Source organism: Pagrus pagrus (assembly GCF_965226575.1).
Source record: "Pagrus pagrus genome assembly, chromosome: 2".
NCBI lineage: Eukaryota > Metazoa > Chordata > Actinopteri > Spariformes > Sparidae > Pagrus > Pagrus pagrus.
Genome location: NC_140186.1, coordinates 5,783,154 through 5,801,194, shown reverse-complemented (window position 1 = coordinate 5,801,194; position 18,041 = coordinate 5,783,154). Strand labels below are relative to the sequence as shown.

The 18,041-nt window shown below is 43.8% G+C and overlaps 1 protein-coding gene across 2 annotated transcripts; it reads left to right on the top strand.

Annotated features, from left to right (window-relative positions):
• Positions 1-5,326: 5,326 nt before the first annotated feature.
• Positions 5,327-17,275, top strand: nptxrb (neuronal pentraxin receptor b). Of its 2 annotated transcripts, none has more exons than XM_084344570.1 (6): positions 5,327-5,411; positions 5,628-6,373; positions 9,097-9,493; positions 10,424-10,665; positions 12,602-12,781; positions 14,519-17,275. In XM_084344570.1, the coding sequence occupies exons 2-6, from the start codon at positions 5,633-5,635 to the stop codon at positions 14,762-14,764; spliced, it is 1,806 nt and encodes a 601-aa protein (XP_084200696.1). In that variant the 5' UTR covers positions 5,327-5,411; positions 5,628-5,632; the 3' UTR covers positions 14,765-17,275. The 2 variants fall into 2 exon arrangements, with proteins under 2 accessions (XP_084200696.1, XP_084200697.1); XM_084344571.1 differs by having other exon boundaries at positions 5,334-5,411; positions 5,578-6,373.
• Positions 17,276-18,041: the final 766 nt, after the last annotated feature.

Genomic DNA, 18,041 nt, shown 5'->3' with positions numbered 1-18,041 from the left:
ACTGACATATTATTGACTTATAAAGTAGTTATACTATTTGCCTATTTGAGGTATTTGTACTTCTCTCCTCTACATGTTGGATGCAAATATTTGACTTTTTACTATATTTATTTGATAATTTTCAGAAAATGATAAAAAAAAAAACCCACTAATCCCGATGATCACAAAATTGCAGAATATTGCATCTGATAATCAGCTAGGCAGGTAATCATGTAAATATGTATATATGTAAAATGTCCTTTTACTTGTACTTTTGAGACTTAAGTACATTTAATATCAGGTACTTTTAGACTTTTACCCAAGTACTAGTTGAACGTGATATTTTTACTTGTTGTTAAAGGAAAACAAAGAAAAGGAGGAGAGGAAATGAAAGTAAGAGGAGAGAGGAGAGGAGAGGAAAGGAAAGGTAGTGCTGTGGTTCCCAAATCCCCCACACAGAGGCGCTGTTGAGCCACTGTGGTGCCTTCACAGTAACAGAGCAGAGCCTCTGTGTGTTTTCAGGCTGGGGTGATATTGAGGTCATCATGCCTGGGTGTTCGTCTCTGAGGGTTTTTTGACGCTGTGATGAAGACATACATCTAGTTCAAACACCTTCCATCTCTTCCACAGGCGGTGTTTTATTTCGTTCTTCTGTTCACACAGCTGTAATGGATGTAAAAAAAAAAAAGAAAAGAGACAGACTGACACAGAGAGGTGATTCGTAGATACCTCGTCTCTTCTTCTGTCTCTCGTCTGTTCCCTCACTGGCAGGATAACACCGGGCTTATGAAGCCAGATGGAACTAAAATAGTCCTCGTGGTTAGATATGAGTGGCCCACATCTGTGTGTGTGTGAGTGTGTGTGTATGTGCACGCAACATCAGCCACCTCTGGAGATTAATCCACAATCTAGGCTACTGGTCTCTGCAGGGAAAGCCAGACTGTACTGGTGTTTGAGCCTCTGACTGTGGTGGATGTTTAAGCTTCATTTTCATGTTATATTAGAGTTTGATTTGAGGATGAAAGCCATCACTTTTCTGGATTTCTTCAGTCGTTGCAATGGCATAAAGATACATTTTCTCTTAATTGCTTTCTCGCTTTTAAATATGATGCTACCACCGGAGACTGATTAGCTTAGCATTACATAAAGGCTGGAAAAAACATAAGGGAGATAGCCTGGCTCTGTAACAAAATCTGCCCACAAGCACCTCTAACGCTCACTAATTAACATACATTATATCTGGTTTGTTGAATCCATACAAAAACCAGAGTGTGAACACAAAAGGTTTTATGGTTTTATGGGGGGGGCAATCTGTTTGACTCTTTCATGGCCGGGCGCAGTCGTTGCAGATCACACTTTGCAGGAGGAGAAATAAATTGAGATCTGAGGAAGAAGACGACAGATTAAAAATACCAAATCTTTCCTCCTGAGGTTAGTTTACATGAGGAAAAGGCAAAAAACTCAGCTCTCTAAAAATCAGTCCTTCAGAATCAAAGAGTGACGGCTTCCCTGTAGACTTCTACACGAGTGCAGGAGTCAAGTGAGGAGAGAAGATGGAGAGACAAAGATTTCTGCAGTCTGCAGTCGCACCAGTGGACAAAATGCAATGCAGTGAGATGTAGGGTCGACCAATATGTTTTATTTTTCAGGGCCTATATGATATTGATTTAGTAATCAAGGAGACCGAATAACTTACTGCAATTTACTGTCCTTAAATACAATTTTACTTGAAACTTTGCTGATTCAGATTATTCAGTGTTGACAGGCTGTTACTTGTGACGTGTAGCCAATCAGATTGATTGATAACACAGAGCTGAGACTACAGACAGGGACAGAATAATACATCAGAGCCAAAGTATTAAATTTTGAAAGTAATTTATTGGCAATCGGACAAAAAAACACTGAATCAGCCGGGCCTCTATGTCCACCATTCTCAAACTGTGTACTGGTGGCACACGAGCTCGCTTTAATGGCATCCGGAGGAATCCAACAAATATGTAAACGGGTCGTTTAGTAATCGGAAGGTCGCTGGTTCAGAAGTAAATGTTGATTATTGGTTGCACAATGTAAAGACACCATCTGCGTTCACGTTGGATCCCTATAAACTTTGCTATCACTAAACATTTTTTTTCTGCCACCCGGCACGCAGTCACCCGGGAAAAGAAGGGGTTAACTGTCGATCCATTTCTATTATCGACTAAATGACTTTCACATTTTGTCCTGTGTCGTTGTTATTTGTGACTCAGAGGAAAACTGAAACAATCCAGTTGTCTTCCATCAATAACACCACTCGGAAACACTGGTACGCTGTGTTTTAACGTCAGTTGTAATGATCGCACTTGGTGAGTCGAATATTTTTTTGAGTTAGTACACAATGTGAGACGTTTGAGAAACACTGCTCTATTCAATTTGGACTAATTTCAAGAGCAAACCCTTTAAATGTGGTTTATCCATCCGCTGAAAAGAAGCTTTTGAGTGAGAATGTTTGTTGAACAAAGCCACAGAGGACCACGGTGTCAAGGTCGGAACATTTCTGTTGGCGGAGGGGTTTTTTGTTAGCGCTGTCTCTTAGGGAAAACATCTTCTTCCTCCCACTCAGTCAAAAACTTCAGTGTCTAAGGTCCCAGCTTTCAGTGTGTTCCTTCTTCTCCTACTGCTTTATCTTCCTTTCTTCTGCGTCTCACTTTAAACTGACCTCTATTTTTTTGTTATCGTCACTTATTATTGTGAGTCTGGCGAGGGTGTCCTGTTTCATCATGTGATTTGTGCATGTAAGGGTGAGGGTGTGCACTGTGATACAGAGTTCAGTTTCTTAATTTTCGATTTATTTCTACATTTTTTCACCGATGTTTCCATGACAGCTAATATTAACCAAGCACAACATTGTACGTACGTATATGCCATGCTCACACGGCGGCCATTTTCCTCAGGGTGGGAAGCTCAAATGTCGTCTCAGGCTGCAAGTCCTATAAACGTTAGGAATCTGACAAATTATATTTTCGACACCAGCAAGTGAAAATTAGTATTTCAACGTAAAATAATATATTTGCTAACACAGCAGCTAACGTTAGCATTCAACCAACTTTTGCTAACATGACTGTGTGATCGTGTTACACATGATAGGAAAGGTGTAAATGAAATCTGACGACTACAGAGGTCGTAGAAACATCTTTATAAATGTATGTGCTTTAATTTCCTCTGTGATCTCTCTGTTGTGTTACCTGAGTGTGTGATTGGTTGCAGGTGTGTTTGATTAATTGATGATGCCTCAGTGTGAGTGTAAGGTTTGTCGAGGGAGCTGATTGATTCCAGCCTCCGAGGCAGCAGTCGTGAGGCCGGCTCCCCCCAGTTCCCTTGGGCTCTCCTCTCTCCACTCCAGCCAGACTGCCAGCATCTCAGGTTCTGTGTTTTGAAATAAAGCTTTTAAAAAATGGCTGCAAAATCTTTTGTTGCTGGTGGCTCTTGGGAGCTGGTAGGAGAGGAGTCTTGTTTTCATGTTGCGCCAAGTTTCCCTCCAGGCGCCGGTCTTAACACTTGCAATATGGCCTCAGATGTTGCCCCAGATTGTCACCATCCTTTGTTTCTTGAGCTAAACAATCAGGAAGCAGTGAAATAGGAACAATTTGTCAGATTCCAGACGTTTATAGGGCTTGAACCCAGAAGAAGAAGTTATATGCATGCAGCCTCCTCCATCTTCTCCTCCAGTGCCTCACTTGCCACTGCATTCTTTATGATTTGGTGGGTTGGACATCATTGACCACTCTCAGACAGACAACCGCACTGGCACATATTTTATCTATAAAGCGATACTGGGTAGACTCCAACATATCTCTGAATGCTACTCTGTCTTATCTCTCCAGAGTTACCAGCTCCACTCCTCCAAGTTGTTGCTTTTTTAAAGATCTTGGATATTTCACTCTGATATTTACCAGACCCTATACAGCACAGGGCTGCGCGATTATTCTTAGATATTCATAAGTTTGCCCCCCTGTTTGGGTGTTCAGGGTGTTATGGGCTGGATTCCTGGTTCAATAAGCCGAAAATGTGAAATGTTCAGATTGTGGAATCGTTTGCTTGATGTCGGATAACAGGGTCAATAAGAAGGTTTTTCTGTGGGGTGAATTGCACAATTCATGCCATGTCTGAGGAAGCTCAGTTAAGATATCTGTAGCAATTTCTTCTGTAACATGAGCATAATCGGAGGAAAGTTAGTAGAAAGTAGAAAAGTGGCTAAATTATATTTTGTTCACACCAAAATTCAAATCAAGCATTCATCTGGCACTGTTACAGCAAACTTATCGAGGAGTCAAAGGTCTTTGGTTGCACAGCTGAGAACAGGAATCGCTCCTCTGGCTCTTGAAGTTGGCGGATTTACAAATATCCAGGAGGACAACAAGTTGTGTGAATTAGGAGAAGTTGAGAATGAATCACATTTTCTTCTGTTGATGAAATGTGTGTTCAACATCCAGAAATGTCTTGGGACACGGACGCTTACAGAAAAACAGAATGGTTGTTTGATTTTATTTGTGATGCTTATAGGTCGGCTACTTTTGTTTCTAGCTTGGAAAAAACGTCAAGATGTTTGTTTGTTTCTTGCTACTTGTAGTCTATGTGTTGCTGCTCTGGTTTCCCTCCCCTCCCACACAGGGTTTAAAAACCTGTAACTCCCTCCAGTTAGTTAGAAATCGAAGAAGCCCCTTGGATGAAATGTCTACGATACAGCACTTAGGACTTCATACGATGCACCTTGGTCGTGAAATAACCTGCAAAGAGATCTTAAACTAGACACTCTTATAACGGTTGATGAATTAGTAGCATCATTCATGAAGTCGTGAAAGAGACTTGATGTTGTATATGTTGCATTTTAATAGTTGCGATGTTGCATAGCTGCTACCTCGGCTCCACCCTTGTCAAATAGATGATCCTAATAAGACTTCCTGGTAAAATAAAGGTTGAAATAAAAATTAAAATAAAGAAATGGAAAGTGTCTGATCAGTGCAAGAATGTCTTTATTCTTATTAGAAAATCATGTGAAACCACTCACACTTAAACAGTCCCTCTGTATGCTGCTTCCTCTTCACTCCCTCCTCTTTCTTCTCGCGTTCCTACTATCCACACACACACACACACACACACACACACACACACACACACGCACGCACACACACACACATCGATCCATCGCCGCCTTGTTTGTTGTGCTGCTGCTGCTGCTGCTGCTGCTGGAGCTTCACCTCACCTCTGCTCTGACTGACGCATGCCCACATCCTCGCTCCTCCTCTCCCCACGGTCCCCATGGTAACGCGCGGAGGAGAGAGCAGCTTAGCAACACGGAGACGGGAGAGGGAGCATCTCTGGTCCAGACAGCGCGGTGCCATCAATATCACACACACACAGGGCGGCGAGAGCAACACTGCAGACATCTTCTCAACGTAAGTGCCACATTTATATCTACAGCACACGGAGGTTCATGTGACGAGTCTAAGTAGGTCGTGATTGTGTTCTGGTGAAGCAGTCCTCTTCTTCTTCTTCTTCTTCTTCTTCTTCTTCTTCTTCTTCTTCTTCTTCTGTTTCTTCTTCTTCCTCTTGCTGCTCCAGCTGTGTGCATGTCAGCCTTCCTCTCTAATCTCTCGCATCGACCCCCACAGTCACAATGAAGTTCGTGGTGGTTCTCGTGGGAGCGGGCACCCTGGCCTTCCTCGGCGCGGTCATCTGCATCATCGCCAGTGTTTACCCCCGGAAACGCGCCGCGCCTCTCAGCGACAACGGCACCCTGACATCGGAGGCGCTGCTCGAGCCGCTGGAGCCCGGTTCGGTGGCTCATGCCGGGCCGCTGGGCGCCCTGCACGGCTCCGAGTCCTACGGCGGAGGGAACGGGCTCGGTGGCATCGGCCTGGAGGTTCCCACTCTGAACGAGCTCAACCTCGGGGGGGAGACGGGCGGAGGGTCCGCGAAACAGTTCAGCTTCAGCCGGCTGATCTGCACGCCGGTCCCGGTCGGGGAATGCAAGACCAAAGACCTGAGGCAGCGGCGGGAGCAGCAGCAGCAGCAGCAGCAGCAGCAGGCGGACGACCCGCTGTACGGAGCCGCGGATGAAGACCTCCGGACCACCGCGGAGGAGCTCCGGCAGATGGTCCTGCAGCAGAACGACCAGATCCTCATGGACCACAGGACCATCCGGGAGCTGACCGGGAAGCTGAGCGAGTGTGAGAGCGGCCTGGAGGACGAGAGGAACGTCCCGGAGCGGAGCATCGGCGTGTGGAGCGGCAACCGTCGGGTCATGGCCGGGGACGACGTGAGCTCCTCCGCCGCGGCGCAGCTGCAGACGGCGCGGGCCGTGGAGGAGCTGGCCCGGGCCATCATGGACCTGAAGGACCGCATTGAGAAACTCGAGGTAAATGGAAAGATAGCTGCTGAGCACGGGCTAGACAAAGTTTGGCAAAACCTGTTGTTCTTGCTGTTTAGCCTCCTGTGTGAGTTTTGTCTGACAGCAGGGTATCTGGACTGGCACCTGGTACACGAATCAGCCAGGTGAGCCACTGCTCTCAAGTAGCTCAATTCAGCCTGATTCTGGTCCAGTTGTCCAACTATGAGGTCCAGTGTGAAGTTAAGACCTCAAAGGTTAAAGATCCTCTCAGAATTAATTTACCAAAATGAAAAAAATCAGATTAGAGCAGTGCCACTAACGACCTCCACCCTGTTTGTGTGCAGAAACAGTGTCAGTGAGCTGGTTTAAAGGCCTGTGCAGTGACTTCTGCATCGTCTTAGGTGCCCTCATCTTCCTCCCTCCCCCTTTTTATCCTCCTCTCCCTCTTTTATCTCCCCCCTCAACTCTCCTCTGACAAGCGACTCGTGACACGGGCGCTGCTCATGTCTTGCACACACGCTCCACATGGACCCATGGGAAATCTTACCACCCCGCTGGCCCTCACATCCCTCCACACACGCACACACACACACACACACACACACAAACACCACCCACCCAACACACACACGCACGCACACACATTGTGTCAGCCGCCTCCACCCTGTACCTCCGCATCCGACAGCAGGATAGGGACATAAATAAAAGATGAAGCTGGCTGGACAGGAAAGAGGGTGGTGGTGGTAGTGGTGGTGGGGCTTGTGTGTGTGTGTGTGTGTGTGCTGAGATTGAGACACAGGCGGGGTTATAAACACACACACACACACACACATGCACACACACACTGCATCACTGCCAGCCCTCTCTAAGCACAGTCAGTTACAAGGTTGTCTCCCTCAGAGTGAATTTATATCCAGGACGTCCACATCCAGTCCTGCCTCAGCAACTCTCCTGATATTATATATCGCCCTCGCAGCCGTCTCATCCACGTTAACAGCAGCATCTCTCTTTTTACTGCTGCTTCACCAACACCTTTATTTTTTCAACTTCTGCCATGAATACTAATACCGACACTGCCGGGCTACTACTGTCATCAGTACAACACCTCTCTATCACTTCCCTGCAGTTTCCTTTGTCAGTCGAAAAACCAACACTGTGACTAACATGAATAGTAAAGTAGTGCTACTATTTATGCCACGACAAGGAAGACAAGTGTGTGCTCTTCTTGTAGCTTTTTAGTGTTAGAATTACTTGAAGTCCTCAGGGCGCAACCAGCCAGGGACGAAGATCCAGACGATTCCTAAATAAGCAGCACTGACAAATGTTTTTCTTGCATTTTTCTCTCATTAAATCAAAACTAATTTTTATGTTCTGCCTTCAGCATACAGTACAAGGTCCACCAGCTCTCTCCATCAGAAGTCTCTCACAATCTCTCAAACAGACTATACTTAATGAAATGTGAAATGACTGACTGTGGATGAGCACGTTGGAAGGCAGAACACAAGATGTCCGTGTGCTGGAGCGGACTGCTGCTCCTCATTTAATCTTGAGAGGTCCGCACGCTCAAGTCCATCGCACGTGTTGAGTTAAGAAGCCTAGCTTTTGATCTTTAGACCCTTATTAGTGAGAAATTACGAGGGAATCTCAGAGCTTATAATGATTTGAAAGATTTAAATGCAGAACCAGCTCCGTGGAAGTCAAAATAATTTGAATACAGTAAAAAATGGAGAGAAATTATTGTACATTTGCGGCCTCCTGGCAAGGTCACGACTGAGGTGGTCTTCTTATAAACTATTAATTACCTCCGCTCGTGTTCGTTTGTGTGTTTTGGTTGGTTGGTTGGTTTGTCACCAGGACTACACAAAAACTACTGAACGGATTTCCACGAAACTTTGATGGAGGATGGGTTTCGACCCAGAATGGAGCTCATTAACTTTTGGTGTGGGTCCAGGAATCTTCTCTCACTTTCTTTAACATTGCGAGATAGGGAGTTTTTTTTTGTTATTTTCATTAATTTTCTCAGGGAATAATGAATGGATGATGAAAAAAATGTAGCTGGTATTTATCAGTACAAAAGGGGACTATTAACCCTAACCCTCACCTTTCCTACCTTTAAAGGGTGCCATGTATTTTTCCATAACTGAATAAATGAGCTAGAAAAATAAGGTCTAGAACACAGTTTGAAGCTAGAAAATTAAAATGCAGTAAAACAGTATGAAGTTGTGTTTTCCTTTAAGGTCAGTTTGCTACTTTAATTTATTCATTCATGAATATTTCATTCATTTTGTCTGGACCAAAGTTGTGAACCAACCGACTGACTGTCTGAACAACACTGTGTTTGTTAGATGATTCCACAAGCGTTGCTAAAAAAAACAAAACATACCAGAATCCTGAGTCCCAAAAAAGTTGGGACGCTGTCTAACATTGTTAAAACTCTTGCTGCTTCCTTCTCCCTTGAGCTGTTTTCTTCCCTCCACAGCAGTTCTTTTCTTGTGTCTTTGTTCATCTTTCTTTGGGATTATTCCAGCCAACAGTATGCAGCTTTTTGGAAAACGATGATACTTGAGTTTCCTTCCCAGGTCATCAAATACTGCCACTTTGGGTCAGTCGAACCAGATCCACCAACCCAAAGCATTAGTGTTTGATTTAATGAGACTCAACAATCACCTATCTTTCTCCCAAAAGCTACAAAGTGTTGCTTTGATTCACTTACACCTACTTTACCTTGTTTCTCTCTCCCTCTGTTGCAGGCAGAGATCGGCCCTGCTGCCTTAAACCTCACCGACACACCTGTGGGTACAGGTGGCAGCAGTGGCAGCAACAGTGGCAGCAGCAGCCCGACTGGTAACGCCGGCAAGGCTCCCGCTCCGCCCGCCGGCAGCGCTTCCTCCCCACCTGCAGCGGCTGCCCCAGGGGGTCGCCGCCCTGCCTCCCCAGCTTCCCCCGCCCCCAAGCCCCCATCAAAGGCCACCCCTGGTCGCGGAAAGGGCACCTGGAGGGTGGAGGACCTGGAGGGCGAGCTGGAGAGGAAGATAAAGATGTTGGAGAAGGAGCGTCAGGCCATGCGTAAGGAGACGCAGGGCCACCACGAGAAGATAAACCAGGGCATCGACACCGTCAGCCACCGCGTCACTGAGCTGGAACACAGTGAGTGTCCGGGGGGTAAAAGAGGAGGAAGAGGAGGAGAGTAAAGACATGAGGTGGTGGCTGAATGAAAGAAAAGAAGGGATGTATGGATGAACTGGCACACACAGGGAGGCAAACAACTGCATTAGTACGCTGACGTGCATGAGGGCAACGCAAGAGAAGGCTAAAATGAAACTTTAATGAGCGCTGTGGGTGAACTGGGTCATCACAGCAGTGGAGAATAAGCAGTAGATTAAAAAAAGATGATTAATGAGTGTTGGAGGTAGTGAAATGTCAAAGAGGGCTGAGGGCTGAGAGCTCAGAGGAAAAATAATGCGGCAGAAAAAGAGTGAAATGAAAAAGATATTGCCTTCAATCATTTGCCGCTTTTACTTGAAACCTGTAAATCTTTGTAATCATTTTTTAATCATTTTATAATTGGGAATTTCACATCGGCTGTATGCTGGTGCAAGTTCCTCCACCGCAATGATTCAAGGTAACTGTGAGCCTGGCTCTCCTCCAGAAGTGATGCCGAGAGTGGATAGAGGGAGAGATGTTTGATAACTGGATGAGTGGAAGCCTGGAGGACTGACTAAGAGTTCACGAGGTTGCAAAGAGGAAGGTTAGAAAGGAAAGAAAAAGCACTTCTCTATTCTCTTTTTAGCCCTGTCATTCTCCCAACCTCTCAGACTGTCTCTACATCTTCTCTCCCCTAAGAGCTGCAGTGTGGCCTCCAGTTAGAGAGCCTGATCATTAACTTTAACGCTTCAGCTCTTGCCAGGCACTGTGCACATGTGTGTGTCTGCACAAATTGACAGGGACAAGTGAGAAGAGAGCGTCTTTAAATAAAGTCGCCATTAAAGCGTTGTCCTTTTTCTCGCTCTGTCTGCCTTATAACTCTCTCTCTCTGACTGCTTCTCTTCGTCTCCTTTATCCTCTGTGTCTCCAAAGCGCTGACAGAGCCGTCGTTCCCCGATGGCTTTGTGCTCTCCTTCCCCATGCGAACCAACTACATGTACGGCCTGGTGAGAAAAGAGATAACAGAGATGTACGCCTTCACCGCCTGCGTATGGCTCAAGGCCAAAGAGGGAGGCATCGGGACCCCCTTCTCCTACTCAGTCCCGGGGCAGCCTAACGAGCTGGTGCTGCTACAGGGCGTCCACAACCCTGTGGAGCTGCTCATCAATGACAAGGTATTCATTTCTCAGACCGGGGGGCTCTGAATCAAGTGGTTTAAAGGTGAAGTTGGTGTAGTGTAGTTACATTTGTATGTAAGTGCAAGTTATGTCAATTTTCATGTAATTTTCATTTATATTGTGTCAACTAATGGCCTTTTAGTGGTAAAATGAATGAATATTTTTGTACCCTGTAGGTCTTCTGTCATTTATCAACTGAAATAGCCTGCTAAGGAAATCATTAGACTAATATGCCGTTTCACATAACAGCACAAGCTAGCTGTTGATGGCTCGTTGATCAAAATGACAAAACAACTTTTGCTTGTGGTGAAATGAAACAAACAGTTTAATTGAAAATGTCACAGCATCCAGTTGTTGTTTCAGTCAATATGCTGTGGATTAGAGTTTAAATTATGGTCAGGGTCTCTTCTCTGGATAATAGCCTAAGGTGCACATTAGGGGTCGACCGTTATTGCTTTTTCAGGGTTGATACCGATACTGATTATTAGAAATCAAGGACATAAATTGCAAGTGGGATGAACTCCTCTTTGGTCTTTTACGTTCAGCGTCTCCAAATATTAAAACAAAACACTTATCTGGAATTTTAAGTTTTGCTGCTCGAAAAGCAATTACAAGGGAATGGCTCCAGCCAGATGCCCCATCTATACAGAACTGGTATTTACTAGGCTCCAGGAAAACAAATTCAAGGAATATAATATATATTTCCCCAAAATGCCCTTCTTTTGTTTGAAAATGTTTATTCAACTCTTGAATAAACATAACTTTTCTATATTTTATTAATTTTCTGAAATTCAAGGCACCCCATGTTCTGCCTGCTTTGTATTTCTTCAGTGTTAAAAAAATGAAAGATGTGAAAAAAATGTCAAGATGTGAAACCAAATAAAGGAAGAAAATGTAAGAATAAATCAATGACACTAATAACCGATTTTCATTTGCAGTAAAAATTAAAACCTTTGTGTCAAAATTTAGAACGACCAGTGATGAAATGAAGTACAATTTACTCAAATACTGTTCTTAAGAGCAATTTTAAGGTACTGCTACTTTATACTTCCTCTCCGCTACAATTTTTGGATAAATTTAGTGTTATAGGCTTTTAATCGTGACGTGTTACCAGTCAGATATTGTTGTGGGTGGGACATTGTGTGAGAGGATATTGCATTAGAGCCAACGTCGCACATTTTAAAATTATTTTACCTGAAATCTGGCAGAAAATTCACCAATACCAGTAATTGGAAAAATGTTGAATATTGGCCCTGATAATCGGTCTATCCCTAGTGTGCATGTGTCGATCCTCCATGAAGCCTTACCATCGATTTAATCATGGGTATAAAACATTTAGTCCCTTTGCTTCAGAAAATGGCTAAAAAACAGATGTTGCCCTTGAACAACACATAAAATATTTATAATCACACAAAGAAATACATTTAATAAAAATCTGTAAAAAGGAAAATATCTGTTGACATGACTTAATTACTTTGGATCTAGGATTCAATGTTTTTCATGTGATATAAAACCATTAAGTAGCACTTGGCACAAGAGAAGCCCCCATATGTTTTCACATTTGTAGCGCTGTGGCTTACAGCAAACATATGTTATTGAAGGGAGACGGCGCAGAGAAGCTCTTTACAGTCGGATTTTTTATATAGTGGATAAACGCTTACCTTTTATAGTGCTTACACTTATAGTTCCCATGGCAGAGAGGAGTGGGGGGTTGTAACTGTAGTGGAAGTAAGGTTGAGTGTGTCCACAGAGTGTAGTTCTGCTGACATAAACCACCAGTGTGTCCGCATTCTGCAATGATTACTGCCCACACGTGTCCCATATCCAAGCAGAAACCAAGCTTGATGTGTCACAGCTCAGCGGGCCTGAAATCAATCACTCACTTTGTAAAGAAAAAGGTGTAACGACAGCCACTGTGTTCTCTGGCCTGTAGGTGGCGCAGCTGCCTCTGACCCTACCACAGGACGAGTGGCAGCACATCTGTGTCAGCTGGACCCTGAGGGACGGTGTGTGGAAGGCCTACCAGGGGGGAAAGATGAAGGGGAGGGGAGAGGGGCTGGCTGCCTGGCATCCCATCAAACCAGGAGGTGTCCTCATACTGGGGCAGGAGCAGGTGAGATATAAAGATGGATGGATGAATAAATAAACCAAACTGATGGATGTTTGGATAGAAAAATGGATCAATGGATAGTTGGACAGATGGATGGATGGATGGATGGATGGATGGATGCATTACCATTGGATGGATAGGTAGGTGGATAATAGGCACGTGGTCCGATGGAGGGATGCATCGAGGATGGTAAGATTGATGGACGCATTCATGGATAGAATGATCAGTTGATGGATGGTTGATCAAACTGATGGATGGATGGATGGATGATTGGATAGATAGATGGATGATGGACATATAGATAGATGCATGTCTGAATGGATGGACTGATTGGTGGATGGATGGTTGAGATGTTCTGATACCATTTTTTCCATCATGATGCCGATTCCTATGCCTGAACTTTGCATATCAAATATCGAATACCAATCTAATGCCAGTGTGTTTTCAAAGATATGGCTTTTTATGGATATTTGCTTCTTGCTACTAAAAAACTGGTGTCCACAACACTGCTGGGAAGTGGCAAGGTCCTTTTTTGGGACTATACCTGATCAACCCTGATGGTTAGACAGTTTGGATGGATGCATGGATTTTGTGGATACATGACGGATGGAGGGATGCTTGACAGATAAATGGATAAATGGATGAATGGATGAATGAATTCATTGGTGGATGTTTGATACATAGACGGATCGATATAGTGAGATAGGGAGTGCTATTTTAAGCAGGCACCATTAGCTTTCCACGCATGCACAGTCAGAAACCTAATTGTGTTTGTCCGCATACTGGGCCGCCTCTCCTTCATTAGTGAGACTCCCACATTACGTAACCATTATGAAATCTGACATTATCCTCCTCCCTGGTGTCAAAAGAACAACCCAAAGCTCGTTCTGCAGCCCGTCGTCCTTTCATTAAGGATGAAAAGCAGAGAACTGAGAGTCCACTTCTGCAAGACTCTGCAATGATGCAACAAGACTTGATTTAATGGATACTTTTTAGAGGGAGAGTGAGCACTTTATTAATCCATGTTGATGAATGATGGATTGCCGTTGTGTTGCTGTGGTGACCAGATTTTATGGGGAAAATCCCAGGACATCCCCCTCACAAGGGTTTCTCCGAAGTAGGATAAGCAGCTTTTAATCTTATCATCAAAACACAATATTTCTGTGTATGAATAAAGCTTCTGCTGCATTTTCATTCTCATATTACCGAGGAACATTCCCCGTCCAAATATGGCTGTCATCATCAATGTATTACTGGCGAGTTCCAGGGAATAAATACCTCTAGGAACTAAACTGAAAGATATTTCCTTTATATTTTCATTGCATCTGAGGAACCAGGAAGATTAGTTGAATATACTGATAACAGTGTAAAACCTACAAACGTTTGAGACCTGTTTCACAAAGGACAATGAAACATAGTCATACCTTGTTCTTTGTGATCTTTATCTCACTATTTTTGGAGAGGTTTGTTTAAACATCAACAAACAAAGACATTTCTTTCACATTTGAGAGTACGTGTCAGTCAGGTGTCAATGGTCAGGGCTTAAAGCTTTGCCCCAGTAGTTCTAGGGCCAATCGGAGAGCAGGGACTTCTTGGGGAAAGATCCCTAAATTCTTGAAAAAGTCATTGGGTTGGAAAAGACCTGATGTATGACTGTTGAACATAATCCCAAAGCTTGGTCTCTTGGCTCTCCATGCTATCATTCTGATATACAGCCATTTGTTTTGTCTTCTACCCAAGGATACATTGGGCGGGCACTTCGACGCTTCCCAGGCTCTGGTCGGGGAGCTCTCCCAGTTCAACCTGTGGGATCGGGTGCTGAAGCCGGCAGAGGTGGCCGCCCTGGCCGAGTGCAGCTCCTCAGCGCTGGGAAACATCGCCCCCTGGACCGACCACGACGTGGATGTCTATGGCGGTGCCACCAAGGAGTCCCTGGATCCGTGTCATGCTGCACAGCGATCCAACCCTTCCAGCCCCAGACAGTGAAGGGTGACTGGGAGAGGTCAACAAAGGGTGGATGTCTTTGATTTAGGAGACGATTTAGCAGATGTTTAATGATGTATCACATTGGGGTTCACAGTATATTTGTTGGGGATGGGAAGCTTGCCGGTGGACTGAAATGTGTAATGGAGCTATAAAGCCATTATGAGCGGTGTATCTGTTTCGTTTTTAGTGCTGGTGTCCACGCTCATGTGTTTACTTCTGCAGTGAGATGCAGTGAGTTTAGTCACAGAATCACCTTAGTAAAAACTGCATGGGTGGATCAACCCATGGCCTGAACTGGACTCTTATGGAAGCGTTCCATAATAGATGTATCATTGGTTCTGGTTTAGGTAAGAATCTGTTGGACCAGTTGATCATACGTGGTTATTCAGGAGGATGGGTTCAATGGGTTTGAATACAGTCATGGAACGAACCTTAAATGATGCCATATCGTTATGGTTTCTTAATTTTACAACAAAGTGACACAAAGTTCTGTCCTTTCTCATCTTGTGTCCGGTTGGTTGTGCTTAATGCTAAAACTGAATTCTGAGATGCTATCATGGTTATTTTGGTTTCAGCGCTCGATGAGAAACAAAATGAGTTCTGCTCAGTTCAAACTGTAAATTATCCTGTTGAGTAATGTCTGTGTACTTTTAAGTTTTCTACATACCATGATTTGGTAAAACAGTGGTCTTATAAATGTATATTGTGTATTGTATCTCTGCTAATGTTGCTTTGTGCCAGTCTGCTCCCCCGCCCCCCTGTTGTAGCCTCTCACGCCTCTTAAAATCCTACAAACTTAAGTTGCAGCATTTTCGTTTGCAACTTAAAAAGGGGTGCTCTCAATTGACCTCTGAAACAAAACACTTGATGTCTATCGAAGCACCGTTCAGACACTGAAACTGTGACAAAACCTGAGTTTGGTAAACTTGTGTTGTATCCTTGAATGTAAACCAGATGGAATGTAAGTGTATTTGCATGAGCAAAGTCACATTTCTTGTCACTAAAGAAAAAAACAATGTCAAAATGTGTAAATTACAGTGTTGGTGTCCCCAAACTGCCCCTACACTCTGAAGCACACAGATGTCTCGTTGGTAATTAAGGTCCTCACAGAAATCCTGACAGGGACGGAGATGTATGAAGTGGACTGACTCTATGGTGGCCATTTTGTACTTAATATCTGACTCAGACAGAACAAGTTGATATTAATAAATAGATAAAACTTGGGATAAAACTTGGGATGCATTTACATTGCAGCATTAATTTGCCTCCAAGTTCGATGCCTTCTATTCCCCATGCACAATGTAGGTGGCCAAAGCTGCCAAAAATAAGATGTAATGCTCGGTTCACATGAAAGGAGAGATATCTTTGGTCAGTACTTTGAAGGTTGTTGAGTGTAATGTTGCATTCAGAGTTGGTAAGAAGGTGGTTAAAGAAATGTGGCCATGATCAAAAAATAGCAATGAAGTCAGTTACAAGTTAAGTCAGTTGAATCATAGATTTTTTCTGATGCGAGCCGCCCATGTTACTGTGATTTTCAGGAACATTTTGGCAGCAGAGTTGGTTATATTGGACCTTTTAAATGATCCTATATCTCCAGTCGTGGTTATCACTTAGCTGGTAATGCATATTGCGTTTAATAGACATTGAGGGAACTCCCATGTGACATGAATGTGATCTAACAGCAGAAATAAGATGCAAAGCTGCGGGAAAAAAACTCAAAGTAGCTCCATTTTTTACTCGAGGAGCAGCAGACGCTATCTCAGAAGACATACAGAAGACATCTATAGCGCCAAAGTAATGAACAAAATGTGTCAAACGTATTAAAATTAATTACAAAAGTGTCTCCCCGCCTGATGAAGGTCAAAGTAAAGGATGCTTAAATTAAGGACAACAATCAGCAACTGTTTTAACCACAAGCCAGCATAGCATTTATTGGTTAGCCGCCATATAGTGACCAAAATATAATACCCTGAACTGTGATGTCATCAGATCAGCTTGGTTCTTTTGGTGTTCACTCAGGCGACTGTGTGATAATCATGTTACACATAACCAGAAAAAAAAAATGTAATCTCCTGATTCGTGCAGACCACCCACTGTCAGGGGTGAGGGTTTGATTCCCACTTTGACCAACTACACTGAGCCAGTAATCCAGTCAACACTGTGCAGTCAAGTGAAATACAGTCAGTGCTTCTGTTCACTTATTACCTCAAGACATCAGCCCCACAAATGATTTGACACCCAGTTGTAAAGTGCCTGCGTGGGCTCTCACGCCCGGGATAATAGTGAAATGTCTTTTTTTTATGTTCTCTGCTTCGTCGTCTCTTTCTTCTCTGCCTCTCTGTTTTACTCTCTGTCTTACTCTCTCTATCACTTTCTCTCTCTCTCTCTTGCTTTTGGTTGTTGAAGGCTGTGACAGTGTTGCGCTTGTCCTTAGTTGCTTCTTCATGGATCTTCTATGATATTGTGAAATAGGTGGATACAAATAATAAAAATAAAATGGTGATGACAACATTCCTGGATTCTGGATTCTTGTTTTTTTTCTTCTATAAAACCAGAAGCTGACTCACCATGTGGGGTCTGACAGATTTGTGGGGACCAAAAGGTGATGAAAGATTGTGTGTGTGTGTGTGTGTGTGTGTGTGTGTGTGTGTGTGTGTGTGTTAGGGTCATGGCGGCTTACAGTATCCCAGCTATTGCTTAGTTGAGGTGTAATCCAGATGAGCTGACAGGTGTAAAGAGATCTGTCACACAAGCTGAGCTCCCACCCAAACACACACACTCCCACACACACACACACACACACACACACACACACACACACACACACACACACACAGGTACTGTATGTAGCCTAATCTCATTTAGCCGTTGTCAGATTAGCTTCATCTTTCAGACGTGGGGATGAATTTTACCCTTTGACACGTGTGCGTGTGAGTTAATATGGAGATGGAGAGAGGTGAGTTTTCAGAGGAGACATCACAGAAAGTCTGATCCTTGATGTAGACAAAATAGATGACTCAGAGTTTTAACTAAGACCACGATGATTCGTGACTACTGATCTGCCCACACAACCGTTTCTTGGCAATTGTCTCAGCTGAACTGTGATCCGATGTGTAACCTCCCACTGCTAACATTTCATAATATTATTTGTCTCACTTGAGCTTGATTTTCCTGACTTTTCTTTTGAGCATAAAATCTCTGCCTAGTTCTGAAGAAAAGTTAGAAAAGTCCAAGTTAAAACCTACTTGTAGAAATCCCACCACCATGACTATCATGA

Coding starts and splice junctions, on each gene's coding strand:
- nptxrb (XM_084344570.1), top strand. CDS start 5,633: ATGAAGTTCGTGGTGGTTCTCGTGGGAGCGGGCACCCTGGCCTTCCTC. Junction 6,374..9,096: donor ACCGCATTGAGAAACTCGAG/GTAAATGGAAAG, acceptor CCTCTGTTGCAG/GCAGAGATCGGCCCTGCTGC. Junction 10,666..12,601: donor AGCTGCTCATCAATGACAAG/GTATTCATTTCT, acceptor TCTGGCCTGTAG/GTGGCGCAGCTGCCTCTGAC.